Source organism: Taeniopygia guttata, chromosome 3 (genome assembly GCF_048771995.1).
Source record: "Taeniopygia guttata chromosome 3, bTaeGut7.mat, whole genome shotgun sequence".
Classification (NCBI taxonomy): Eukaryota; Metazoa; Chordata; class Aves; order Passeriformes; family Estrildidae; genus Taeniopygia; species Taeniopygia guttata.
The window spans coordinates 113,786,087-113,806,099 of NC_133027.1; the positions used below are offsets into that span (position 1 = coordinate 113,786,087).

Here is a 20,013-nt window from a genome sequence, read left to right on the forward strand (position 1 = left end):
TGGCAGCCCACGATCCCAGTAGCAGCTTCTCAGGCTGAAATGGTTTTGTTGCCATGCATTTAGCCCATCTCTATTATTGCACAGGCTTTTCCTTTCTCCCTCATCTGCTCTGGCTGTATCTCACACAGGAGATGTGAACCTTTTTCAGGGAATCTTTTCTCTTTTTCATCAATTGGAGTGAACCTGAATAAACACTTGTTAGGTGAAAAAGCTTAATTGTAAAGACATAGTGTGTTTCTTGGCTTCTTGTTCTGGCTGACACCATCTCTTGCAGAGTATTGCAACAGCAGTAGTGCAGCAATACACTTAAAATGGCATGGTGCATGTGAACACCAGTGGGAAAGAATCATACTGACGTGCCTTCCAACTCCTGATGTTGTCATTGCCTATCCTATGAGCGTGCTTTCCTTGTAGACACACTCACCCAGTGGTTTCCTGGAAAATACAGGCTTAAAACTGATAGGCATTTTTTAACAACACCTAAAACTGTGAGATAATTAAAGTCAAATGCTTTAATTCATTGGTTCCCTTTCCAAATAAAACCATTCAGCCAGAGTAAGAACAATAGATGACTCCCCGTGAGTTCATCAGCTGTAAATCCAGTGTGTAAAGTAAAACAAACACATCATAAAATTCCTACCCTGTTTTTTTCCTCACCTGTTCTTTAGACGATTTACCTCTTTTGGAAAACTTATTATTTCAAGACTTTAAAATCTTAAAAAGACTTAAAAATGGGTTCTGCGTGGGGAACAAGGATGATATGCAGGCAGAGGGCACTGAGGTCTTGGTTTGAGGCAGGGGTGAGAAGTGTTGGCATCCTTGGTGAGGAATGAAGTGAGCCAGAGAGCAGTGGGCTGGGGGGACATGCATGCTTTGGGGATCCCTGCCCAAGTTCAAAGCACTTGTGCAGACATTTGCCTGTAATTATGAATTTAAACACAGACCCAAAATCTTAAATACATGCACAAACCTAAAACTCTAAACTTTGCACCTCAGCCTGTGCTTGTGTGCTTTTCTGAGTCAAAGCTGCACAGTGAAGTGGGTTTGGGGAGAGCATTGCTGGGATACAGGCTCACAATGACTGGGACTGGCAGGGCAGAGCTGGAGTCCTTTTTGGAACTCAGCTACCACTGTCAGAGTCTGTAGAAGCCACAGTCTCCAATTAACATCTTTAATCTTATTATCTCAAGCCTTTTATCTTCACATTTTCTTGTCTGTTTGTTTGTTTTCTTTAAATTTGTTTACATATACCAAACCAAAAGTTTTTCTGGAAATGCTGGTATGGCTTTTAACTGCAAGAGTGATTCACAGAGAATAATTAGTTCAAAGATCTTGGCATCTCTTTTCCTTGTAAAAAAAGGTGGTGGATATTCTGTGATTTTCTTGAAAGATTTTTTTCCCTCTAAATGTGCATGTTTACACTCACACCCACACAGACTCACACACATTTGCAAATGCAGACACTTCCCTCTTCTTCTGGAGCTTTCAAGTTCTGGAGCAGCACATCTGACCTGTACAATTAACCCTTTCTGCCATGTATCTCCTTTATTTATGTCTAAAAGCAAGACAGAGCTTTTGGGGTTGGTGGGGCTCATCCTATAGGTTTTTGTCCACACCTTAAACTTCCTGAGCTTCCTGCACTGAGCAGGCACATGCAAACAGCAAGGAAGATCTGTGCCCCATGCTAACTCCTGCAGGAGTGGCAATTTCAGGCTCCATCTGGGGGGTTGCTTCTTGGCCTGGGTCAAACCAGGCATTTTTCTAAGGAATTAAACAGCACTGATCATCTCCCAGTGCCCAGGATTGTCCCCCAGTGTTGTTTAATTTATTAATTATTGCAGTTGATATAAAGGTTTTAGCTTACTCTCGTTTTATTATCTATTAGCAGCAAAAGCAGTGAGTTCTGCCTCAGACTTTGTGAGCCCTCAGGAGTATTCTTAGGCATTAAATTAATCCTGGACCTTGCAAGTCTGGAAAACAAGCTCATACAGAACATAAAGGGTGGGATTTCCCCACTGGCACCATAAATGAAGTCTCCCATGAAACCTGGAGTGGCTCCTCACTGTAAACATCAGCCATACTTGAGGTATTTGCTTATTAGAGCTCACAATTTAATTTGAAATTTAGGCACCTAAAGAAAAAAAGCAAGTTGCTAAACACCTTTGAAGAGTAAGATCTTATTTCTTCCCTTGTTCTGAAAAAAGGTCACTTAGGCAATGCCAGAATTCCTGTAGCTTAGTAATTTCCAATATTATTTCAGAAGTTAAAAGCTATGATGCTGCTTTTTAATCATCATCACAGCATGACAAAAATCCTACTTACTTTGCAGTGATGGTTATATCATTGCAAAACTGACAGCTCCCCTGGGACCTGTGCAAGGTAACAAGAAGGCTGGAGGTGAGCTGGGTTCAGCCAAATAAACACAAGGAGCCCACAGCAGAATATGGAGTCACTCTGTAATTATACTCCAGTTTTTTCTGCCTTGTCTATGAAGCAGAGTCACTGGAATAGGAGAGCTTCTAAAAATCAGGGAGGACCAAGATTATTATAACTAACTATAAAAACCCTTGGCTCTTTGAGGCCATTTATTCAAATGCCTCTAAGCCCTTGCTATTCACAAAGAGAGATAAATGTAATTATCACAGTTCTAAAGTGTGGAAAGATGAGGCTTAATTAACTACTCATGGATATACAGCAAATGAGTAGCAGAGATGAGAACAGAAACCAGTTTTCCTGACTTCCTCTGGCACCTGGATCCCAGTGCCACCTCTGTCAGGTACACACCACAGTGAGATAAGCATGACAAAAGTACCACTGGGTCAAAGCCCAGACCACAGCCAGTCCTAAGCCCAGCTGAATGTCTCTGGGCTGGCACTTGGTGAACACAGCCTGGCACGAGGGACCTGCATGTTGTATGGCTGAGACCAACTGGATTGTCACAGTCTTGTCCTCCCAACAATCCTAAAGTTTACTTGTGGGAAGGAGTTACCTGCTGAGGCATCGTCCCCCTGGCTGCTCCACCACTCCAGCTGTGCTGGCTTTATCCAGGCAGTGCTTTGGGGTGATACACACCCTGCACCATCCACAGAGGGCTCCTGGTTTCCCACCTCTTGTGTTCCAATGGCAGGAATGCTCCTGCAGGCTCAGACAGGACCTGTGGCCACTCAGCCATGCACTGGGAGGCTCCTTGTTCCAGAAAACTGAGGCACAGCCTGGAAGAAGAGGCTGTACCAGGAGGTGCAGAGATGAGATAAGCCAGGCACTGCTTCCTCAAAGCCAGCATTTAGTCATTGTTTTCCCAAAAGGCTGATGAGGGAGAAGGATAGCTTTAAAGTGTTCTGCTCTGAATAAACAGTGCCAAAGCAGAGGAAGGGATCTCTCTTTCACCCCTCTTGCTGACTCTGGGGCAGGAATATTCAAACTCTTTTTCCTCAGTGCCTGCACAGCTCTGGAAGCCAAGGTGCTCACGGCATCTCCACAGGCTCTCTGGAGCTTTATCCACCTGCTTGTCTTAGGGTTTTCTTTTCCTATGGTTGTGATAGAAGTTGTCTCAGCAAATGAGGAGAATTCATTGCTACACAACTGAGATAATTTTCCTGTTTGGGTCAAAATGTAATCTAGAGGTTCAGGCTCCACTTGCTGTGGCTTCCTGAGCACACTGCTGTGTGTCTGCAGCCATTTACCCAGCTCCAGGAGGCAAATTAAGTTAAAATGCTCAGAATAAGTTTTCTTCTGGCTTTGACTCATTACTTACTACGTTGCAGCAGTGAGGCTTTTAAGACAAGAAGGTGTTTCTACTGCAGGCTGAAATAACAGGCTTTAGCACAGCCAGCAGGTGTCTTGCTGCTCAGAGCCTGGGCAATTCCTGCTTCTGCTGAGAGTGGAAGTAGCTACAGCTGTGGCAAGGGGTGACTTTGACGGCAGAGGGAAAACTGTAAATGGGAATCATAGCTTTTACTTCCAGCCACAATCAGAAGACCTATTTAGCATTTGCTCAGCTTCCTACAGGACAATGTTATTTTTACCCTACTAAAGCTTAAGGGCAAGCAAAGAAATCTTTGAAAACTTGCTGTCTTAACTAGGTTGAGTCAAAGTGACCACTGGATGCTACATGCAAATGCATGCATGTACATGTATGTATCTTCTGTTGAAGGTTCTCCAGTGTGACTTTTATTCAGGGCTTTCAGGTCAGATGGCACTCAAAGATACTCAAGTGCTTGAAGAGAGAAGTGGAGACTCTGACTCAGTGTTTGGGTGGCAGCCTGATCCATCACCCAGATACTTTCTTCCAAGGAAAAATTTCAAAACAGATGTCATAAAAGTGCTTATTTGTGATAAACAACCTGAAGACTGAAGGCAAGGAGGAGGGAGGGACAGAGGGAGAGAGGAGCAGCAGCAGCAGCCATAACCTGAAGGTGCTGTGGGTGGAGATGCTGCTGCAGCTCTCCTGCATCCCTTTCCACTGTGCAGATGGCAACAGCTGTAAGAGGAGCCCTGGATGCAGCTCAGCTTTTGTTGTCATCACTGATTCCAGAAGCTATTCTGGAATGCCACCTGCTGGCATTTTTCCCATTAACTACCCTAAAGATGAACTGTTGTGTGGTCACATCCCAAGCCTGGAAGCAAAGAGACATGCTTGACCTTTTCAGTCCTTTTCAGTGAATGTCCTTCTTGTTTTCTGGGAGAGAGGTTGCCCTGAGGCCCTGTGAAAAGTCCAATTATGTAAGGGAGGGACTTGTTATGTGGGATCAGGAAAGGGGATGCCGATGCCAGAAGAAGCGATGAGAATGGATGTGGGTGAAAGAAACAAGGGAAAAAGTAAAACAAGAGAAAAAAAGTCTTCAGGACTAGTGAGGGATAAATGAGGTCTTCCATCAAGCACTAGTTTAGATGGCCCTTAAAAAGGAGCATTTAAGTCCATGCTTTTGCTTTTTCCATTGAAGTTTATATGGAAGCGATTAAAAAAACCAAACCAACATCTTTTTAGCTTTTAGCTGAAACACTTTAAATTGGAAAGGAAGAGGAGGCACAACTTCTGGCTGCTCTGCTCTTTGGCACCAACACCAAAATCTGCAGTGCTGATGTTTATAATCCCTGACAGTCCTGACAGGCAGACCAAAGCAAAGAACAAAGGCCCGTGGTGGTCAGTCATCCTCATTCACACAGCAGGCTGCTGCTGCCTGCACTGGGGACAAACCTCCCAGCTGCCACTCTCCTCATGGAGACACCATCCTGCTGCTCCTCCAGTTGCCTGACCTGCTGCAGCTTTTCCAGTGAAAAACCCCCAACACACTCCCAAAGCACCCAGAGCATCCCAAGTGCTCTGGGCAGCCTCACTGGGAACCTCCACCCAGCCCTCTGCCCAGCAGCTTTATTTGAGGCCAGCCCTGGGCTGCCTCCGAGGTGGGCTGGTCTCTGCTTTTGCTGTCAGGATGGGCCCTTGAGGGGATGTTTTGTAGCTTCTCTCCAGCCTCTTTCAGTGGTTGCACCCCCAGGTGACACCTGGGCTTGGGCCACCCCTTTGCTGTGTCTGGGGCTGTTGTGGGAAGCTCCTGCCAGCACCCAGCTCTGCTCAGGGACTGTGCTGTGGGTGGGAGCACAGCCTGTGCTGGGTCTCCTTGTCCCCCTTTGTGGGACAATGCTGGTCCCTGATATATATATATATATATATTTCTATAGTCCTCTTCTGTTCTCAGGGTGGTCTCACAAGTTTTCTTTTAGTAAGTGCTGTGAATGGTTTCTCTGGAAATCCCTGTGTGAAATCCTGCTGTCTGTGGCTGCCATGAATGAGTAGTTTTGAGCAATCGACCTCTAGCCTTATCCAAGACACAAAGATCCCTAGATAGTCTAGTTGGGAGGCCTTGGCTTCGCACTCATCCTTCTGGAATGGTCTGAGCTCTTTTTCAAACTTTTATTTTAAGAGACAGTGAACTTCTGGGCTAAATCTGATTCTCACTGATAGCTGGGAGCGCAGAACTGAACAGGATTGTTCTGCTGCTGTGCATCCAATGGTCTGAGTAAACAATCCATACCTGCAGAGATCCTGCTGGCATCTCTGAAAAGCCTCCTGTTCATGGTCAGGTAGGGGAGCTGGGACTTTGAGGGGTTTTGTTGGGTTTTACATACTTATTTTCCTCTATGTTGGATGTAGAAGTTGATGTATTAAAGATTTATCTGGCATGTGGAGCAGCCTTTGGAAGTGGAGCTTCTTCAGTAGGGTATACTTAGGGTGTGAGTACAGCATAATGGCTGTTAACATTTGGAGTTCTATGAAGTGATCACGGTGCCTCTTCCCCCAGTAAAGCTGAAATTCTCTTCTTCCAGACACTTTCACTTTCTGTTGTACAGCACATTGCAGAAAACAGCTTCCACTTCTGTGCTGAATCACCCAGGGTTCTCCTTTTGGGTGAGCACTGCCAAGTGACAGATGTGTTCCTGCAGAGCACTCACATGCCTTGAGAGCACAGCTCTGGCTCAGCAGCTTTCTCTGACTCAGAAAGTGCTCTTTTCGTGGGGAGTAAAATACAAGGAGATTTACAGCCTCCACAGATGAAATGTGATCCAGCCATGACAGTCCTTTCATCACAATGAATCATGGATCTTGTTGGTATTACTCTGATTTACTGCTGTAACAGGTAGGTTTGATCTACTTGCCACAAAGAATGAATGTCTTAGGAAGGATAACACTGGAGTTGTTGTGGTTCAAACCCACTCAAGAAAAACCACCCTGCATGGAAGGTGTGGAGGGTTTTATGTTGGTGGAAAGAAGCCAAATAAAAACCCCAAACCTTTGTTCTTTGGGTTTGCTCTTTTCAGTGTGTATCTCCTAATGTTTGAAAGTGAAATTCCTGTGTTCTGCTTCTCACATTGTTGGTGAATTCTGTCTGGAAGTATCAGTGGTCAGAGCAAGTCTTTAAGCAATTGGCACCAGCCATGCTTCTCCTTGATTTGCAGCAGATGAGTTTTTCTAAGCAGGTCTTATGTCTGCTGGTATTTTAGCACAGGAGTTTTGCAGGGCCATGTGGCAGATTATGTAGCCTATACATAACTTCTTTTGCAGTAATAACCAGTGTCTTTAAAAAAAATACACTTGGAGAGAATGGTCCTGTGTTTATCTGTAGGACTGGACTCTGTCACTTCTACAAACTTTCAAACAAAATGAGTCACGATATGCCTCAACTTGTGTCTGAGCTTCTAAAGCTGATGAGAGAGGGGTGGGGACTGACTGGCCAGTGCTCTGTGCCTTTCATGGCCCACTTTACTACCTGCCAGTGAGGTGCCTTAGTCTGTGAGTCTGCCAAAACCCTGTGCTGGTGGCACTTTCACACATTTGGAAGGTGAAATGCAGGAGAAAAGGCTGTTGTGCCATTATCCAGAGAGCTGATAGCTCAGCTGGCTTCCCAGGCATGACAGCAAGATCACAGTGATGGCACTGCTGAGGCTTTGTGGATTCTGACTGCAGGCAATCCTCAACACAATAACCAGATCAAAACTGCTAACACCATAAGTTTTGCTTAAAAATTAATTAGTAGGAAGGAGGAAAAGGAGGAAGGGCAGACACTGCTTTGATGATTGGATTGCAAAAAGTAGCACCATGATAATGCTGAAGGGTGTTTGAGCTAGGACAACATAAGGCTTGGAGATATGTGGAAAATATGTTAAGAGGCACCTCTTCAATGTGCACAGGGTTTGGACTCTTACTGGCTTTTTCTGACACTTGTGGGAGCTCAGTCCTCATCAATCTGTTGCTAATCTTGTTTGAAAAAGGTGGCTGATCATGCTTCTGACCTTTCTGGATGCTTCTGATGTTCTGAGGTTTAGCTTGGATATTAGGAAACATTTCTTCACTGAAAGCATTGCCCAGCCCTGGCTTTTGTGTGTTGAAAAAGGCTTCTGTCAGAGCCTACATTTCACCTTCTTGAGGTGTAAAGCCCTTGTGTTCAGTTGGCTTTCCATGGAAATGCCTGGTCTCCTGCTTGAAGGAATAAAAACACCTACTGCATGACTCTGGGGAGGCTGCAAAGTGAGGATCTGCATGGATGGGTGTGCATGCAGCCTTAACGTGTGCATTTACTATAAGCAAAAACCACACCATTGTTTGTAGTTATGGCTTCCTTATTCTTGCTGCTAGAACTCCCTTTTTTCTCTTCTGACTTCACCAAAATTCCCACTTTGGCTGCAGTTTTCCCTTGTTGCTGCAATTTTCCATTGTTTCTTTCTTGCCTCAGGCTTGGCTTGTTTCTGCAAAGTTACAGTACAAGAGGTCTCAATGGTTCCGACTAAGTTTAGAAGGAAACTGATGTTTTGTCTTAACTTTCTGTCTGAAATATTTTTTTTCATTATTTGAACACTTCCATGTTCTGAAAAGCAGCCTGGAAATTTGTCTGGAAGACATGGAGTAAAGGGTGTGTTTTTTTGCCTTCAGGAATGATTCTGTTGAGTTGTAGGTCTGAAAATACTTTTGCAGATCCTTGTGGGAGAGGAAAGGGTAAACAACAGCAAAAAACAGCCTTTGGAAGTGGCATTTCTTCTAAGGGAAAGGGGATGGGAGCAATTGTATGGAATACTGAGAATGAGACAGATGAGCAGATGGAGAAACAAGGATAAGGGATGTGGGAAGGAGAGTGAATGAAGCTTGTGTGGTAACATAGAAACAGGAGAATCACTTAAAGGGACTGCTGCCTAAAATTTGCCACAACACACAGACATTTTCAACCTCTGCATTTCTGTATGGCCAGACAGAAGCCATGTAATTTGTTGCCAAAATTGTTCCCTGCCCTGGTTCACAGGAAGTTAACAGCTTCCAAATTGTGCCAGGAGCTCACGTGGTTAAGACATGATTGATGTGGAGGTTTTGTAGCAGAAATACCAATACTGATGTGAAGGGAAACACCTGCCTGAAGGCACCAGAAAAGCAGCAGGTGAAGGGTTAAAGGAGTGGCATGTATTGCTGCAGAACCACACCATGTGTTTCGTGAAAATAAATAACCAGAGGACAAAACCCAAACTGGAGCCTTAGAGATAAGCTGACAAGATGATGACCCATAGTGGAGAAACTGTGAAATGCCCAGATAAGGGTAAAAAAAGTCTCAGTTTTGCCTGAAACTCTTGAAGGGTGAGACACAGGATCATCATAGCCACTGCTGAAGGGTATGGAAAGTGCATAAAAAATGAAGAAGAGCCCATCCCAGAGATGCAGGGAAGTGGTGGTGCTATCCTAAGTGTCCTTCCTGCTGTGCTTGGCTGATCCTGGGCAGGTTGAGCCATACAGTCTTGTGCACGTGAGTATGCTGATGGGAGAGTGGCAGTGGGTAGGACCAACTTACTGGAATCTTTTTAATCAAAAATCACCTTCCCTACCTCTAAGGTCTTGCAAAGAGTTTTGTTCTACAAATTTCCCACTGTAATGAGACTAAATGTTCTAGTTCTGCTAATAGTGCATGTAGGAGGTGATATATACCCATATACATTTTATATAAACCCCAGTTGCCTTTAAAAAACACCTAGATAATTAGATTGCAAAGTTGCTGTGTTAAAGGAGTATTCCTACTAAAGAGTGGCACTCAGCTGCTGTGAATGGATGTTGTCTGTTTAATTTTCATGCTGCCCTCCTGTAGGAAAGCTGCTGCCATCCAAATATTTCTCATTTTCTAAATGCTCAGCTTGAGAGGTGCATTGAATGCTGCCAATTATAGGTGACACTACTGCACTGAAGCATATAAAGTGCCACAAAAAAAGGCACCATTAAGAAAATCAGGCCACCCCAGTTCCCTCTCAAGCAGGTTTTCTGCATGAGAGGTTCTGCTGACCTGGATGCTGCAGCTATAAATGGAGGCAGCTCTCTGCTCCCACAGAAGTGAGAAAAACTTGTGCTCTGAGCACGGTCCAGGTGCCTTTCCTCCCTTCCTGCCTGTCTCTGTTCCTGGCTGTGCTGGTGTGAGCTCTGCAAAACAGCCACTGCTCCCACTGAGGGCTTGGGGACAGCTCCACTGCTGTCCTGCAAGGGGCTGGCTTCTGCTTTTCTCAGGGAACTGTGGGGAGAGAAACAATGAAATGCTTGTGAAGCATTCCTGGGTGATAGTGATGAGGTATCCAGGAGAATAATATGTCTGTGTTCTTAAAATCAGTGAGGGTAGAGCAGTGACACTGAGCAAACAGGGTGCTGAATGAGTGCTCTTGGTTTTGTCATTCCTTCAGCGGTGGAGGAGAACATGGGAGAGTCCTGTGAGCAACAGTAATGCCATGGGATTGAATAAAATAACCTTTATGAAGGTTATTTGAGAATTTTGCAATTGAGAAGTTTGCAAATTGAAGCTATCCAGCCACGTAAGTGTGTCTCTGTTCATTGCTGCTCAGCTCTGCTGTTTTCCTCCTCTCTCCAGAGCCATCCTCTCTGAAGGGGTGGCTGTGCAGGTGGGTTCCTGGTTCCCTGTGCCCTCCTGCTGCTGTGCTCCTGGTCTGATGCTGTGGATGCTGTCTGCCAGACACTGGACACTGCTGCAGGCAGACTCTTGGGCTGCCTTTGAAGAAGGCAAACTCACCAGTCCTTAACCAGTAAGTGAGAACATCTGGGGGTAATTTGTTTTATTACTGCTTAGATGTTCAGTTTAGAGAAAAAACATTGTCTTTTACCCTCTTTCTCCCACAAGAGTTGGCAGGACTTAGTTTGAGTTATTTTGTTTGTAATAATGTCCTTAATCTAGAGTTCAATGAAAAGATTTGGAGATCAATGATTTTTAGCATGGCAGCTTAAAGTCAAGTTGAGAATACGAGGGCAGTGAGTTCCTTACTCTTCTTGCTCTCTCAAACATGGGGATATTTCCCTGCTGCCAAAGGGTGGATCTGTTCTGTTCTCCAACAATAAAAAGCAGATGATTTTCCTTCTTAAAATACCCAAAGGGGATTGCTAACACAGATCCTCTTCTCTGTGTGCCCATCCTCAAGTGCAGAGCCAAATCCCATCCCTTCCAGCAGCAAGGAAAAGCAAATCCCTGGCACTGAGGGCACCCAGATTAACCCACTGCAGGATTAGGGTGCTTGAGCTGTTGTTAGAAGATTAGTATATTTGGTTGTCAACACTTGCTGAACTTGGCCTGAAAATGATTTCCAGAGAGGCCACAGGCTCCTGGGTGCCAGTTTGCCCAGCACACTGGGAAAACCCTGGAGTTAAAGCAAATAAGGATTAAACTGGAGCACTGAGTGTGCAGAATGTCTTCAGGATTTAAACCCATCATTGCTGCTGGTGGGGACAGAAAGCTCTGGCAGACTGATCATAATATCTGAGCCCCTGCCTTGCTGGGGAGGTGTTTCTGGAGCTTGGCTTTCTGGAGTTTCCTGCTGATGGCAGTGTGTGCCATTAGGTGGGTGAGCTGCCCACAGATGAACTTTTCTCAGCTCCTGCACAGTGCAAAATGAGTTTATTTTGAGGACAGAGCCTCCACAGGGGCATCTCTAGGTAGAAAGCAATTGGCTTCCACTTTCTCTTCTGGGACTCAAACTGTCTGTGCTCATCATGTTTTATTTCAGCTACTAGCAGGAGGATTCATGTCGAGGGGTTTTTTTGAAATATAGGATCTTCCTCTTTGTGTATTTTCCTCTGCTTAGCAGTGGAAAACTGCCTTGATGGTAAAATAACTGTTAGCTGGAAACTGTTTTTTCTGTCATGAGCCAGATGAATACAAACTTATATTTGATTCAAAGCAACTCGTCTTGAAAAGTACCAACCACTGTCTGTGTCATGGAATTGGTCCCAGTGATTTCATTCAGTGGCATTATCTGGATTTCAAGACACATCCTCTTGTAAATATGGATTTTATCATGCTTTGTGCATCCAAACATTAGCAGCCATTTCTTGTCTGAAATTCATATAACTGCATTTGCCACTCCTGTGACAATATAATTTTATTTCCTCAACAGGCCAGCAAACATATTTAAACCCACATTGAAGAAATAAGCCTAAAAGTTCTCTCAGAGAAGATACACTATAGAAAGGTAGGGCCTTTCCATAAAAGATTCCTTTGAGTTTAACTCTGGTACCTTAAAGCTATAGCTGTCCTGAGCATTCCCCAAAGTGGGAATCTGTGCAGCCTAGTGAAGCAAGAGACGTTCAATTTTAATAACTTTATAAGCACTAAGTACATTGCTCTGTGTTTTATGAACGTACCTGAGGGGATTTTTGTAGAGCTGCATGATAAAATAATTCTGAATATTTTATCCAAGGCCTGTGTTGTGATTTATTCTGGAAAAAACCCAAAACTTTCTGAAACCCAGAATGTGGGCCTTAAATTTCTGTCTGGATTACAGGGTGTGGCCAAGGACAAGGCCACCACTGTGGTGGCATTGCTTCCACTTGTCTCACTGCAACAAAAGATGCATTCTGGAATAACCAGCAAGAACATGGGTTTTCCAGTGTGGGAAAAGGTGCATTGTAGGTTTTAATCTATTAGGAGGAGAGGCCATACAGTGTTTGTAATGGTTCTGCTTGTCCTTCAGCCCATGCTTGCTGCAACAAGGCCTTGTAAACCTGTGATTTGAAGGCAGTTTCTAGGACATGGGCAGAGTCACTGTGCACATATCTGGGGAGTTCACAAAGTGAAAAAGGGAGAGAAAAATGCCAATTCTACCATGCTGTGAGCTCAGGCTTCTGCCTTCTTCAAGGAACACACTAGGCACAAGCAGCTCTTGTTTTTGATCCATGTGTAGAGCACAATTATTTCTTAATTAATAAGAAATAATCATATGTAAACCACTGGTTTCCACATCAGAATACCTCCAAAGGGTGGACCTCAGAATGCCTCCAAAGGGTGGACCTCACATCTGCACTGATAAATAGACAGCAACAGTGCTGGCTGGATGCCCTGCACTTCCCACGGCTGGCAAATCCCTGTGCATAAGGGCTTTCCACCCTATCTCAGTGGCCAAGGAAGCTCCAGCTGGGTTAATTCCCAGTCCCATGATGTTGTTTCCAATGGGTGAAATAGGTGCTAGTTAATTCACTGCCTTTATATTTGACATGGGGCTGTTCCCAGCCAGACTGTTTGTTTGGTAAGCACTGTGGCTGCACGAGGTAAATAACATTTTGGTGCTGAAGAATATTTTAAATTGGCTATAAAATTAAAATTTAACAGGAAACAAGCAGAAATATAAAATGAAAGTAGTGGATGTAGTGAAACTGGTTCTGTAGTAGATGGAGACTGATCAGCTTGCATGGCTTGCACAGCTTCTGTGGGGTGGGCTTGCACTGGGGGGCAGAAACCTTTTCTATATCAAAGGACAAAAATTTACTTGTGACCCAATCTCCATCTGGGGCTGTAGGAAGGTCTGAAGATGCTCACAGGATCCAGACTATGGGTCTATGTTGTTTATGGTTAGACTGGATCTTAGAGTTCTTTTCCAAACTAAACTTTTCCGCGGTTCTCTGTGCTCACCTGTGTGTTTGAATCTGTGGTATTGATGATTCTGAGATTGTAGAAAGTCTCTGTCTTTCTGCCCCGTTGCCAAAGCAGAAGCCATAATTGGTCTGTGCTGTTTCAAGGTTGTTTATTCTGTTTATCTCTAACATGTTCTGCTGCCCTGCCGCAGCTCTGTCCTGCAGGGCAGCGTGTGGGGCTCTGCCCTCAGTGGGATGGTACAAACATTAAATACCACAAACTACCTGTGCTGGATTTACAATAACGTGCCAATATCTGTCACCTACGTTGGACAGTGTGTCCCCAGCCTGAACCAACAGAAAAATGCCAACACCACAGTGAAACATGGAGGGCATGAAGAAGGAGGAAAAGGACAAGACACACCCAATTTCCTCCATCTTTTCCCCTTTGAACCCCTAATCTAGAATCCTAAAATTTTACTTTTGCACCCGTGCCACACTTAATTATCACTTATATCAAACACTCAGAGCTTGTAATTCATCCTGCAAGATTGAAAACTCTTTTCCATGGACAGAGATCACAGACAGTGTCTCTGGGGGCTCTGTCCAGGGGGGTTCCTGACCCCTGCCAGGGCAGCCAGAGGGAAGCTCTGGATTCCCACACTCTGGAAATGTTTAAAGCCAGGCTGGGTGTGGATTTGAGTGACCTGGTCGAGTGGGAGGCGTCCCTGCCCACGGCAGGGGGGTGGTTGGACCCACACGATCTTTCAGGTTCCTTCCAATTCAAACCATTTTTATCTCCATCCTGCCCAAACCCCACGTCCAGTCTGTTTCTCCAGCACCTCCTGCCAGCATTTCCCACTCAGGAGCACAAAGATTTTGAGATGCAGTATTTCTCAGTTTCCCTCCTCCTGGCAGGGATGGGGAAGGACAAAGCAGGCAAGAGCCCAGAGCATGCACTCATTAGCTTCTGTCTGCCAACAATGTGGGAACATGCAATGTTATACGAAATGTCTGGCTGTTATAAAAGGCTTTGGTTAAGTAATCACATTTCTCTTGCATAAGTGCTTGTTTTTGGGAGGCCTTAGCCAATTGGAAGCTGCAGCAGCACGCAGAGAGAAAGCATGTCTGACTTCTGTGAGGTGTTGTTGTTTTTTTTAATAATAATAAGTGATTAATAATCTGCTGAGAGCTGTATGAAATCTCTTTAGATAAGGTTAGGAGGTGGAGATTCCCCAGTGCTGCTTGTAGCTGAACCACAGCTGTAAACCTCTGCCATAAAGCCTGTGTGGATTCCTGTGAGTAATATTTCTGATTCTTCTAATGGGTTTTTGTGACTGGAGACTGCAGGCAGGAAATGTTGCAGAAGTTTATTGCAAGCAATAAGTTAGAGGGAGGCAGGAGGTGAGAGACACTAGTGAAACTGTTGACCTGTTTAATAAGGCTTTCCTCCTGGACTTGTGTAAGCAAACATGGATTTCTCTGAAGCTGTGCAATCAAGGTTCTTCCAAATATGCTAATGAAAAAGAAATGTGATGCTGAAGTCAACTACAGGACTATGGGAGGTCAGAGTTTTGTTCTGACAGGGAGATCACAGGACCACTAGTCCCATGTACTGGTTTGGAGCAGGCAAATGTCCTATTCTTATATTATTTCCTTGATCATTGACAAGTGTACAGTGATATTTTTCTTCTATGTTTTCATGGCCTTCAGAAATCTGCATGTCAGTTATTTCCTGAGCCAGAAATGGTATCCCTAATAGTACAATGCAACAGTACAACACGAGGGTACAGTAGTGGATTTTTCTTTTCAGAATTTGCTAATCCAGTGTATCTGTTGAAGACAACATGTTGTGCTGAGATTTGACTGACATAAATCTAGTTGGGATTTCATTTCTTGCATACTTCCACATAGGATTTTAATTTTTATTGTTTAAAATTGTGTTTTTTTCTGTTAAGATAAAACTGAAAAGGAAAAAAACATGTATAGATTCACAGGAAACAAAACCTCCCTTCCCACTTCCTTGTGACGTGTCTGATGCAGCGCGTTCTGTGAACAAAAGCTGGAACTATAAAACAATCCACTGAAGTGGGAACTGGAATTTATTGTTCAAGACTGAGCAATGTGAAACAACTCAGTTGTTACTCCTGCCAGCCCTGGAAAGCATTGAAGTGCCACTGTAGAGAGAGCAGCTCAAATGCTGAGCTGTGAGGAGAAATAAAGCTGTTGCCTATAGTTGGGTGTGTGTGTGCTTCCTCTTAGAGGTGGCACTGAACTTTTCTGGCATAGAAAAAATGTTGGACTAGTGGAAATCTCTTGGGAAAGCTCAATCCACTACTTACTAACTTTGAAAAATTGTAGAATGTGGATTTTATAGTCTATAAAGTTCTTGAGACGTGCTAAAGCATTTAAAGCTTATTTGCAGCCAGTAGATGAGGAGGTAATACCACCATGAAAGGAAGTTAATTTGTCACAGTTATAGGATTAGAGAGGTAAATGTGAGAAGTTTTGTTGAACTAAAAGGCATTTGGCTGCAAAGTGAAGGCTTCAACATTTTCATATTTGCTTCCTAGAGTGGGCAAAATTGGTAAGCCTGTTTGCTTCAGTAAAAGTGCAACAGTGATGCCAGATAAGCTGATTTTGTGGGCTAATTATTTAGGCCTTTGTGAAAACCTTAGGCAAATTTAAGTTATGGCTCTTGCAATGGAGGGTGGCAGAGCAGGTGGCTCTACCAAAGCTTCCCATTTCTATTCTGCAACCTCATAAGATGAGAGATGCTCCTAGCCCATGCAAAGGCCTTTTCAGTTCTAATGAAAACTCCACAAATGAAAGTTGGCAGTTAAGATTTGTGAATTTACAACATTATTTCTAAAACAGTCTCTGGGATGTGGAACAAATCCAGGCTTCCTTTAGGATAAGCCAACTATATCTCTAATGTGTTTCAGAGTAAGATGGATGCTCTACATAAATTGAAGATTTTGGTGATGTTTCTGTCTCTGGCTACTTTCATGATCATGGTGATAATGAATGCTGGAAATGCCACTGGGACTTTCAAAGGTAATACAAGTAAATTTTCTTTATTTGGAGGTGGGTTTCATGCTTGGCATTATGCAATGAGACAAGGTGGTTTAGATGGGGTAGATGTGTTTGCTGCCTCCCCAACTCTCCAAACACACCTTGTTCTGTGCAAGGTGGGAGTAGCTGGTGCATCCTCCAGGTTTACAGCCAAATGCCTGAACCCTACCCAGCCCCTTGAAATCCAGGTCAATGTCCCCACTGCAGCTAGTGGAAGGCAGGCTTTGCACACCCCTGTATCCCTGGTGGAGGAGGTTCAGGGTGCTGCTGTGGGTTTGCAGACGACAGTGGTGCTGCATTTGAACACTCCTGGCTGCATCTGCCATCATGCCACCCTCTGCATTACACAGACAGCTGTTTCTGCTGGCTCTGTGGGAGGGGGAAGGTGCACGGTGTCCCCAATAAGGGACAGTGATCCCATCATGGGTGTCTAAACCAACTGCAGCACGTGGCTGGTTTGCACCAAGGGCGTGCTCCCATCATCCCTGAACCCACTGAGGCAGGGAGGAAGGCTGAAGGCTGAGGAAAATCAGCAGTCTTTCCCCATCCTCTGGATGCAATAACACTTTTGCCTGCAACAACATTCCACAGGTCTGTTCAGGACAACCCCTGGAAACATCTCAGCCAAGTACAGCACGGATTTCACACCAGCTGGCTGGACTTTCCTCATCTGGAATGTCATCTACGCCTGGCAGCTCGCCTGGCTTCTCTACGCCTTGTCAGGGATCTGCAGAAGGTATTTTCCCTATTTCTCTTTATAGTATACATGAGAAGGGACAGTGATTTCCCTTTTGGACTCTTACCTTCCTTTCAGGGGTTTCTAGCAAGAGCAAACCCATTGCCATCTGTCTTGACCTGACATGTTGAACCTCTGTGGCTGGAGCATCTTTTACATCCAGCATCCAAAGCTGGGACACAGTTTGGAGGTCTACATGAGCTTCCCTGAAATGTGGGCAGATATCAAAGTGTGTAAATTCCTCAATGAGTCCTTGTTTCCAGCAATTCAGGGAACCTGACAGATTTACCCAGTGCCTGCACTTACCCACTGCTAGAGGCCTAGAATCCACAGGGACAAAATTCATGGATTACAGAGCTAATGTTTTGAGTTTACTTTCTGTTAGGGATCAAACAGCCAGCACTGGGGAGTCTCTTGGTTTGTTGAATCGGGCTGGAAAATTTTCCTAGGGCTATGAGATCAATAACTACCTGTCAGGGAGAGCCACAGGTATTTCTGTATTGTATCAGAGAAGGACACAGAGGAGAAATAGTCTGATTTCAGCCAAAATATTTCATTCCAATGTAAAGTCCCTCCTAATATAAGGCAGATGAAGCCAGAAAGGTTTGTCTGGTCAATGCAGGCATTGTTTTCCTCTCTCCATACTGACTTTTTCCTGGCAGGAATGAACTTGGATTTGTCTTCATGAAGCCAGACTTGCTGCCAATACCTTTTTATGTGGCGTGGTGTCTGAATAATGGCCTCAGTGTTGGATGGCTCTTTCTGTGGGACCGAGAGTAAGTTACAAAGTCTTCTGTTACAAATACTTTCTAACACTCTTGATGGGATTGCCCCAGTAGTTTTGGGGGGGTTTTAGGTTTTTTTAAAAAATTTTCTTTTTTCTCTGCGTGTGAACACTTAATCACACCTGTAAAACTCTATGCCAGGCTTTGACAAAATGTAGCCTTCATAAAAGTTTGGGGGTTTTGCATTATGTTGTCATCTTGCCCATGAAACAGATTGGTCCCTGAAGTCTAAGGTCTCCTCAAAGCTGTTGTTCTACATTTTTGCCTCCATAGGTAAGACAGGAGCCATGCCTCCCTGCATTAATGCAGTTAAGCTCCTTGCCTTGGATTGTTTCCATAATGATGGTCACATTAAGGGCTTAGGAGAGCACCATTGTCAAGAGGTGAAGAAATAATTTGCAGCCAGGAAAACAACTTCATGATTAACAGAGTAAAACTGCAACAGGAATATGTCAAAACGAGGACTATGTAGTGATTACCTTTATTAAAGGCCGATCAACTTAGAGCCAGTAAAGGCCAAACACTAAAGCTACAAATTAGGGTATTGTGACACCACTGAGAAAAATGTGATGTTCTTTGTCCTAGATACCTCCTTCCAGCCCTGGTGTTCCTGGCAGTCCTGTCTCTTACCACATGTGCCTGCCTGTTTGTCTCCCACCGAGCCTTGAGCATCCACTCCTCGTGGTTTGTGAAGGCTCACAAGGCTGAGCTCTGGCTCATCCGCATTCTGGTAGGTGGCTTTTGAGGAGCTGTGGGTAAATGGTAAATAAAAACAACCTCTGGGCAGTGCTGGAGGTATCAGGAGTGAAATATCCAGTGGCAGAACATAGATAAGGAAAGATTTCTGCCCCGCACAGGAAAGTTCCTAGCAGGAACTTTTGGAAAGGCATCTACATCTCATCTACATCTACATCTACATCTACATCTACATCTACATCTACATCTACATCTACATCTACATCTCTTGGCACAAACGGGGGGTGGGCTCTGTTCTTGGCACTCTGTTCCTGGCACACCAGTGCTGGATCTCCAGAGCCCCTCTGGGCTCCAAGGCTTCACCTTTTCTCTGTGCTGAGGGACTTTTCCTGCAGTTGGGTCCCGAAGTCTGGCTTAACTTCACTGGGGCCTAGGGGCCACCAAAGACAAGCAGAGTGTGTCACTCCTGTCCTGTGCTGTGCTGCGTGGCAGGTGCAGAACGGGCTGGCTCTGTACCTGACGTGGACCAGCATTGCCACGCTGCTCAACTTCGCCGTGGTGCTCATCCACAAGTGGAACGTGCCCAGCGAGAAAGCGACCACTGCTTCCCTGAGCATCCTGGCTCTCAGCCTGGTGATATGGTAAGAGACCCCAAGGACCTCCACTGAGCCTCAGAAACCCCTTCCACCTGTCACCAGGGGTGACTAGCTGCTCCAATTCACTCATCACTTGTCCCTCCCCCGACGCCGAGGACAAAGGCCTCTGTTATAATTCATGGCAGATGAACTGCGAGTCTGGGCAGAGCTTTTATCCCCTGAGCTCAGCAATGCCAATAAGTATTGTGGGCCAGGAACGTGTTTTTGTGACTTGCATGAGCCCAACCTGCCGTAGGTTTACAGCTGAAGGTGTGATACTGAAACCATATGAAACAAGGCTTTATTCTTCCCTGAAGTTACCTTAAATAAATGATTTATGAACTTTTGGAATATTAATAAATGAAACATTTTGGTCTCTTTTCCCAGCTGGCCCACAAAACCCCCCCCATTCTCTGTCTAATTCCTTTCTTAGGGAATGGAAAACAAAATACAGAGAAAATTCTTACTTTGGTCACTCTTTTTCTTCACAGGTTTTATCTAGAAAATTACCTTCTCGACAAGTACGTCCGCTATAACCTCACAGTCTACCCCGTGGTCATAGCAGCTCTGACAGGCAGCGCGTGTGGGAACGGCTCCTTCTCATCCCCACTGACCAACCACGTTTTCATAGGTGAATCTCTCCAGCTCCTGTAAAAGAAGGCCTGTAAACACTTCCCATCCTTCCTCTGACTTGCCACATGAAGAGCTCTATTTGTT

At 44.7% G+C, this 20,013-nt stretch overlaps 1 protein-coding gene across 4 annotated transcripts in view; it reads left to right on the forward strand.

The window, feature by feature from the left end:
* LOC115494557 (uncharacterized) overlaps nt 1-20,013 on the forward strand; it is a 35,022-nt gene that overhangs the window by 12,120 nt on the left and 2,889 nt on the right. Inside the window, exons 1-10 of one of the 4 annotated variants that reach the window (XM_030269276.4) lie at nt 8,887-9,281; nt 10,383-10,554; nt 11,917-11,991; nt 14,581-14,667; nt 16,315-16,426; nt 17,036-17,180; nt 17,843-17,956; nt 18,551-18,695; nt 19,154-19,302; nt 19,788-19,927. In XM_030269276.4, the coding sequence (XP_030125136.4) occupies nt 16,321-16,426; nt 17,036-17,180; nt 17,843-17,956; nt 18,551-18,695; nt 19,154-19,302; nt 19,788-19,927 (799 nt within the window). In that variant the 5' untranslated portion in view covers nt 8,887-9,281; nt 10,383-10,554; nt 11,917-11,991; nt 14,581-14,667; nt 16,315-16,320. Of the gene's footprint in view, nt 1-8,886; nt 9,282-10,382; nt 10,555-11,916; nt 11,992-14,414; nt 14,668-16,314; nt 16,427-17,035; nt 17,181-17,842; nt 17,957-18,550; nt 18,696-19,153; nt 19,303-19,787; nt 19,928-20,013 lie in introns of those variants that run through there. The other 3 variants (XM_030269277.4, XM_030269275.4, XM_072927652.1) reach the window with 3 other exon arrangements.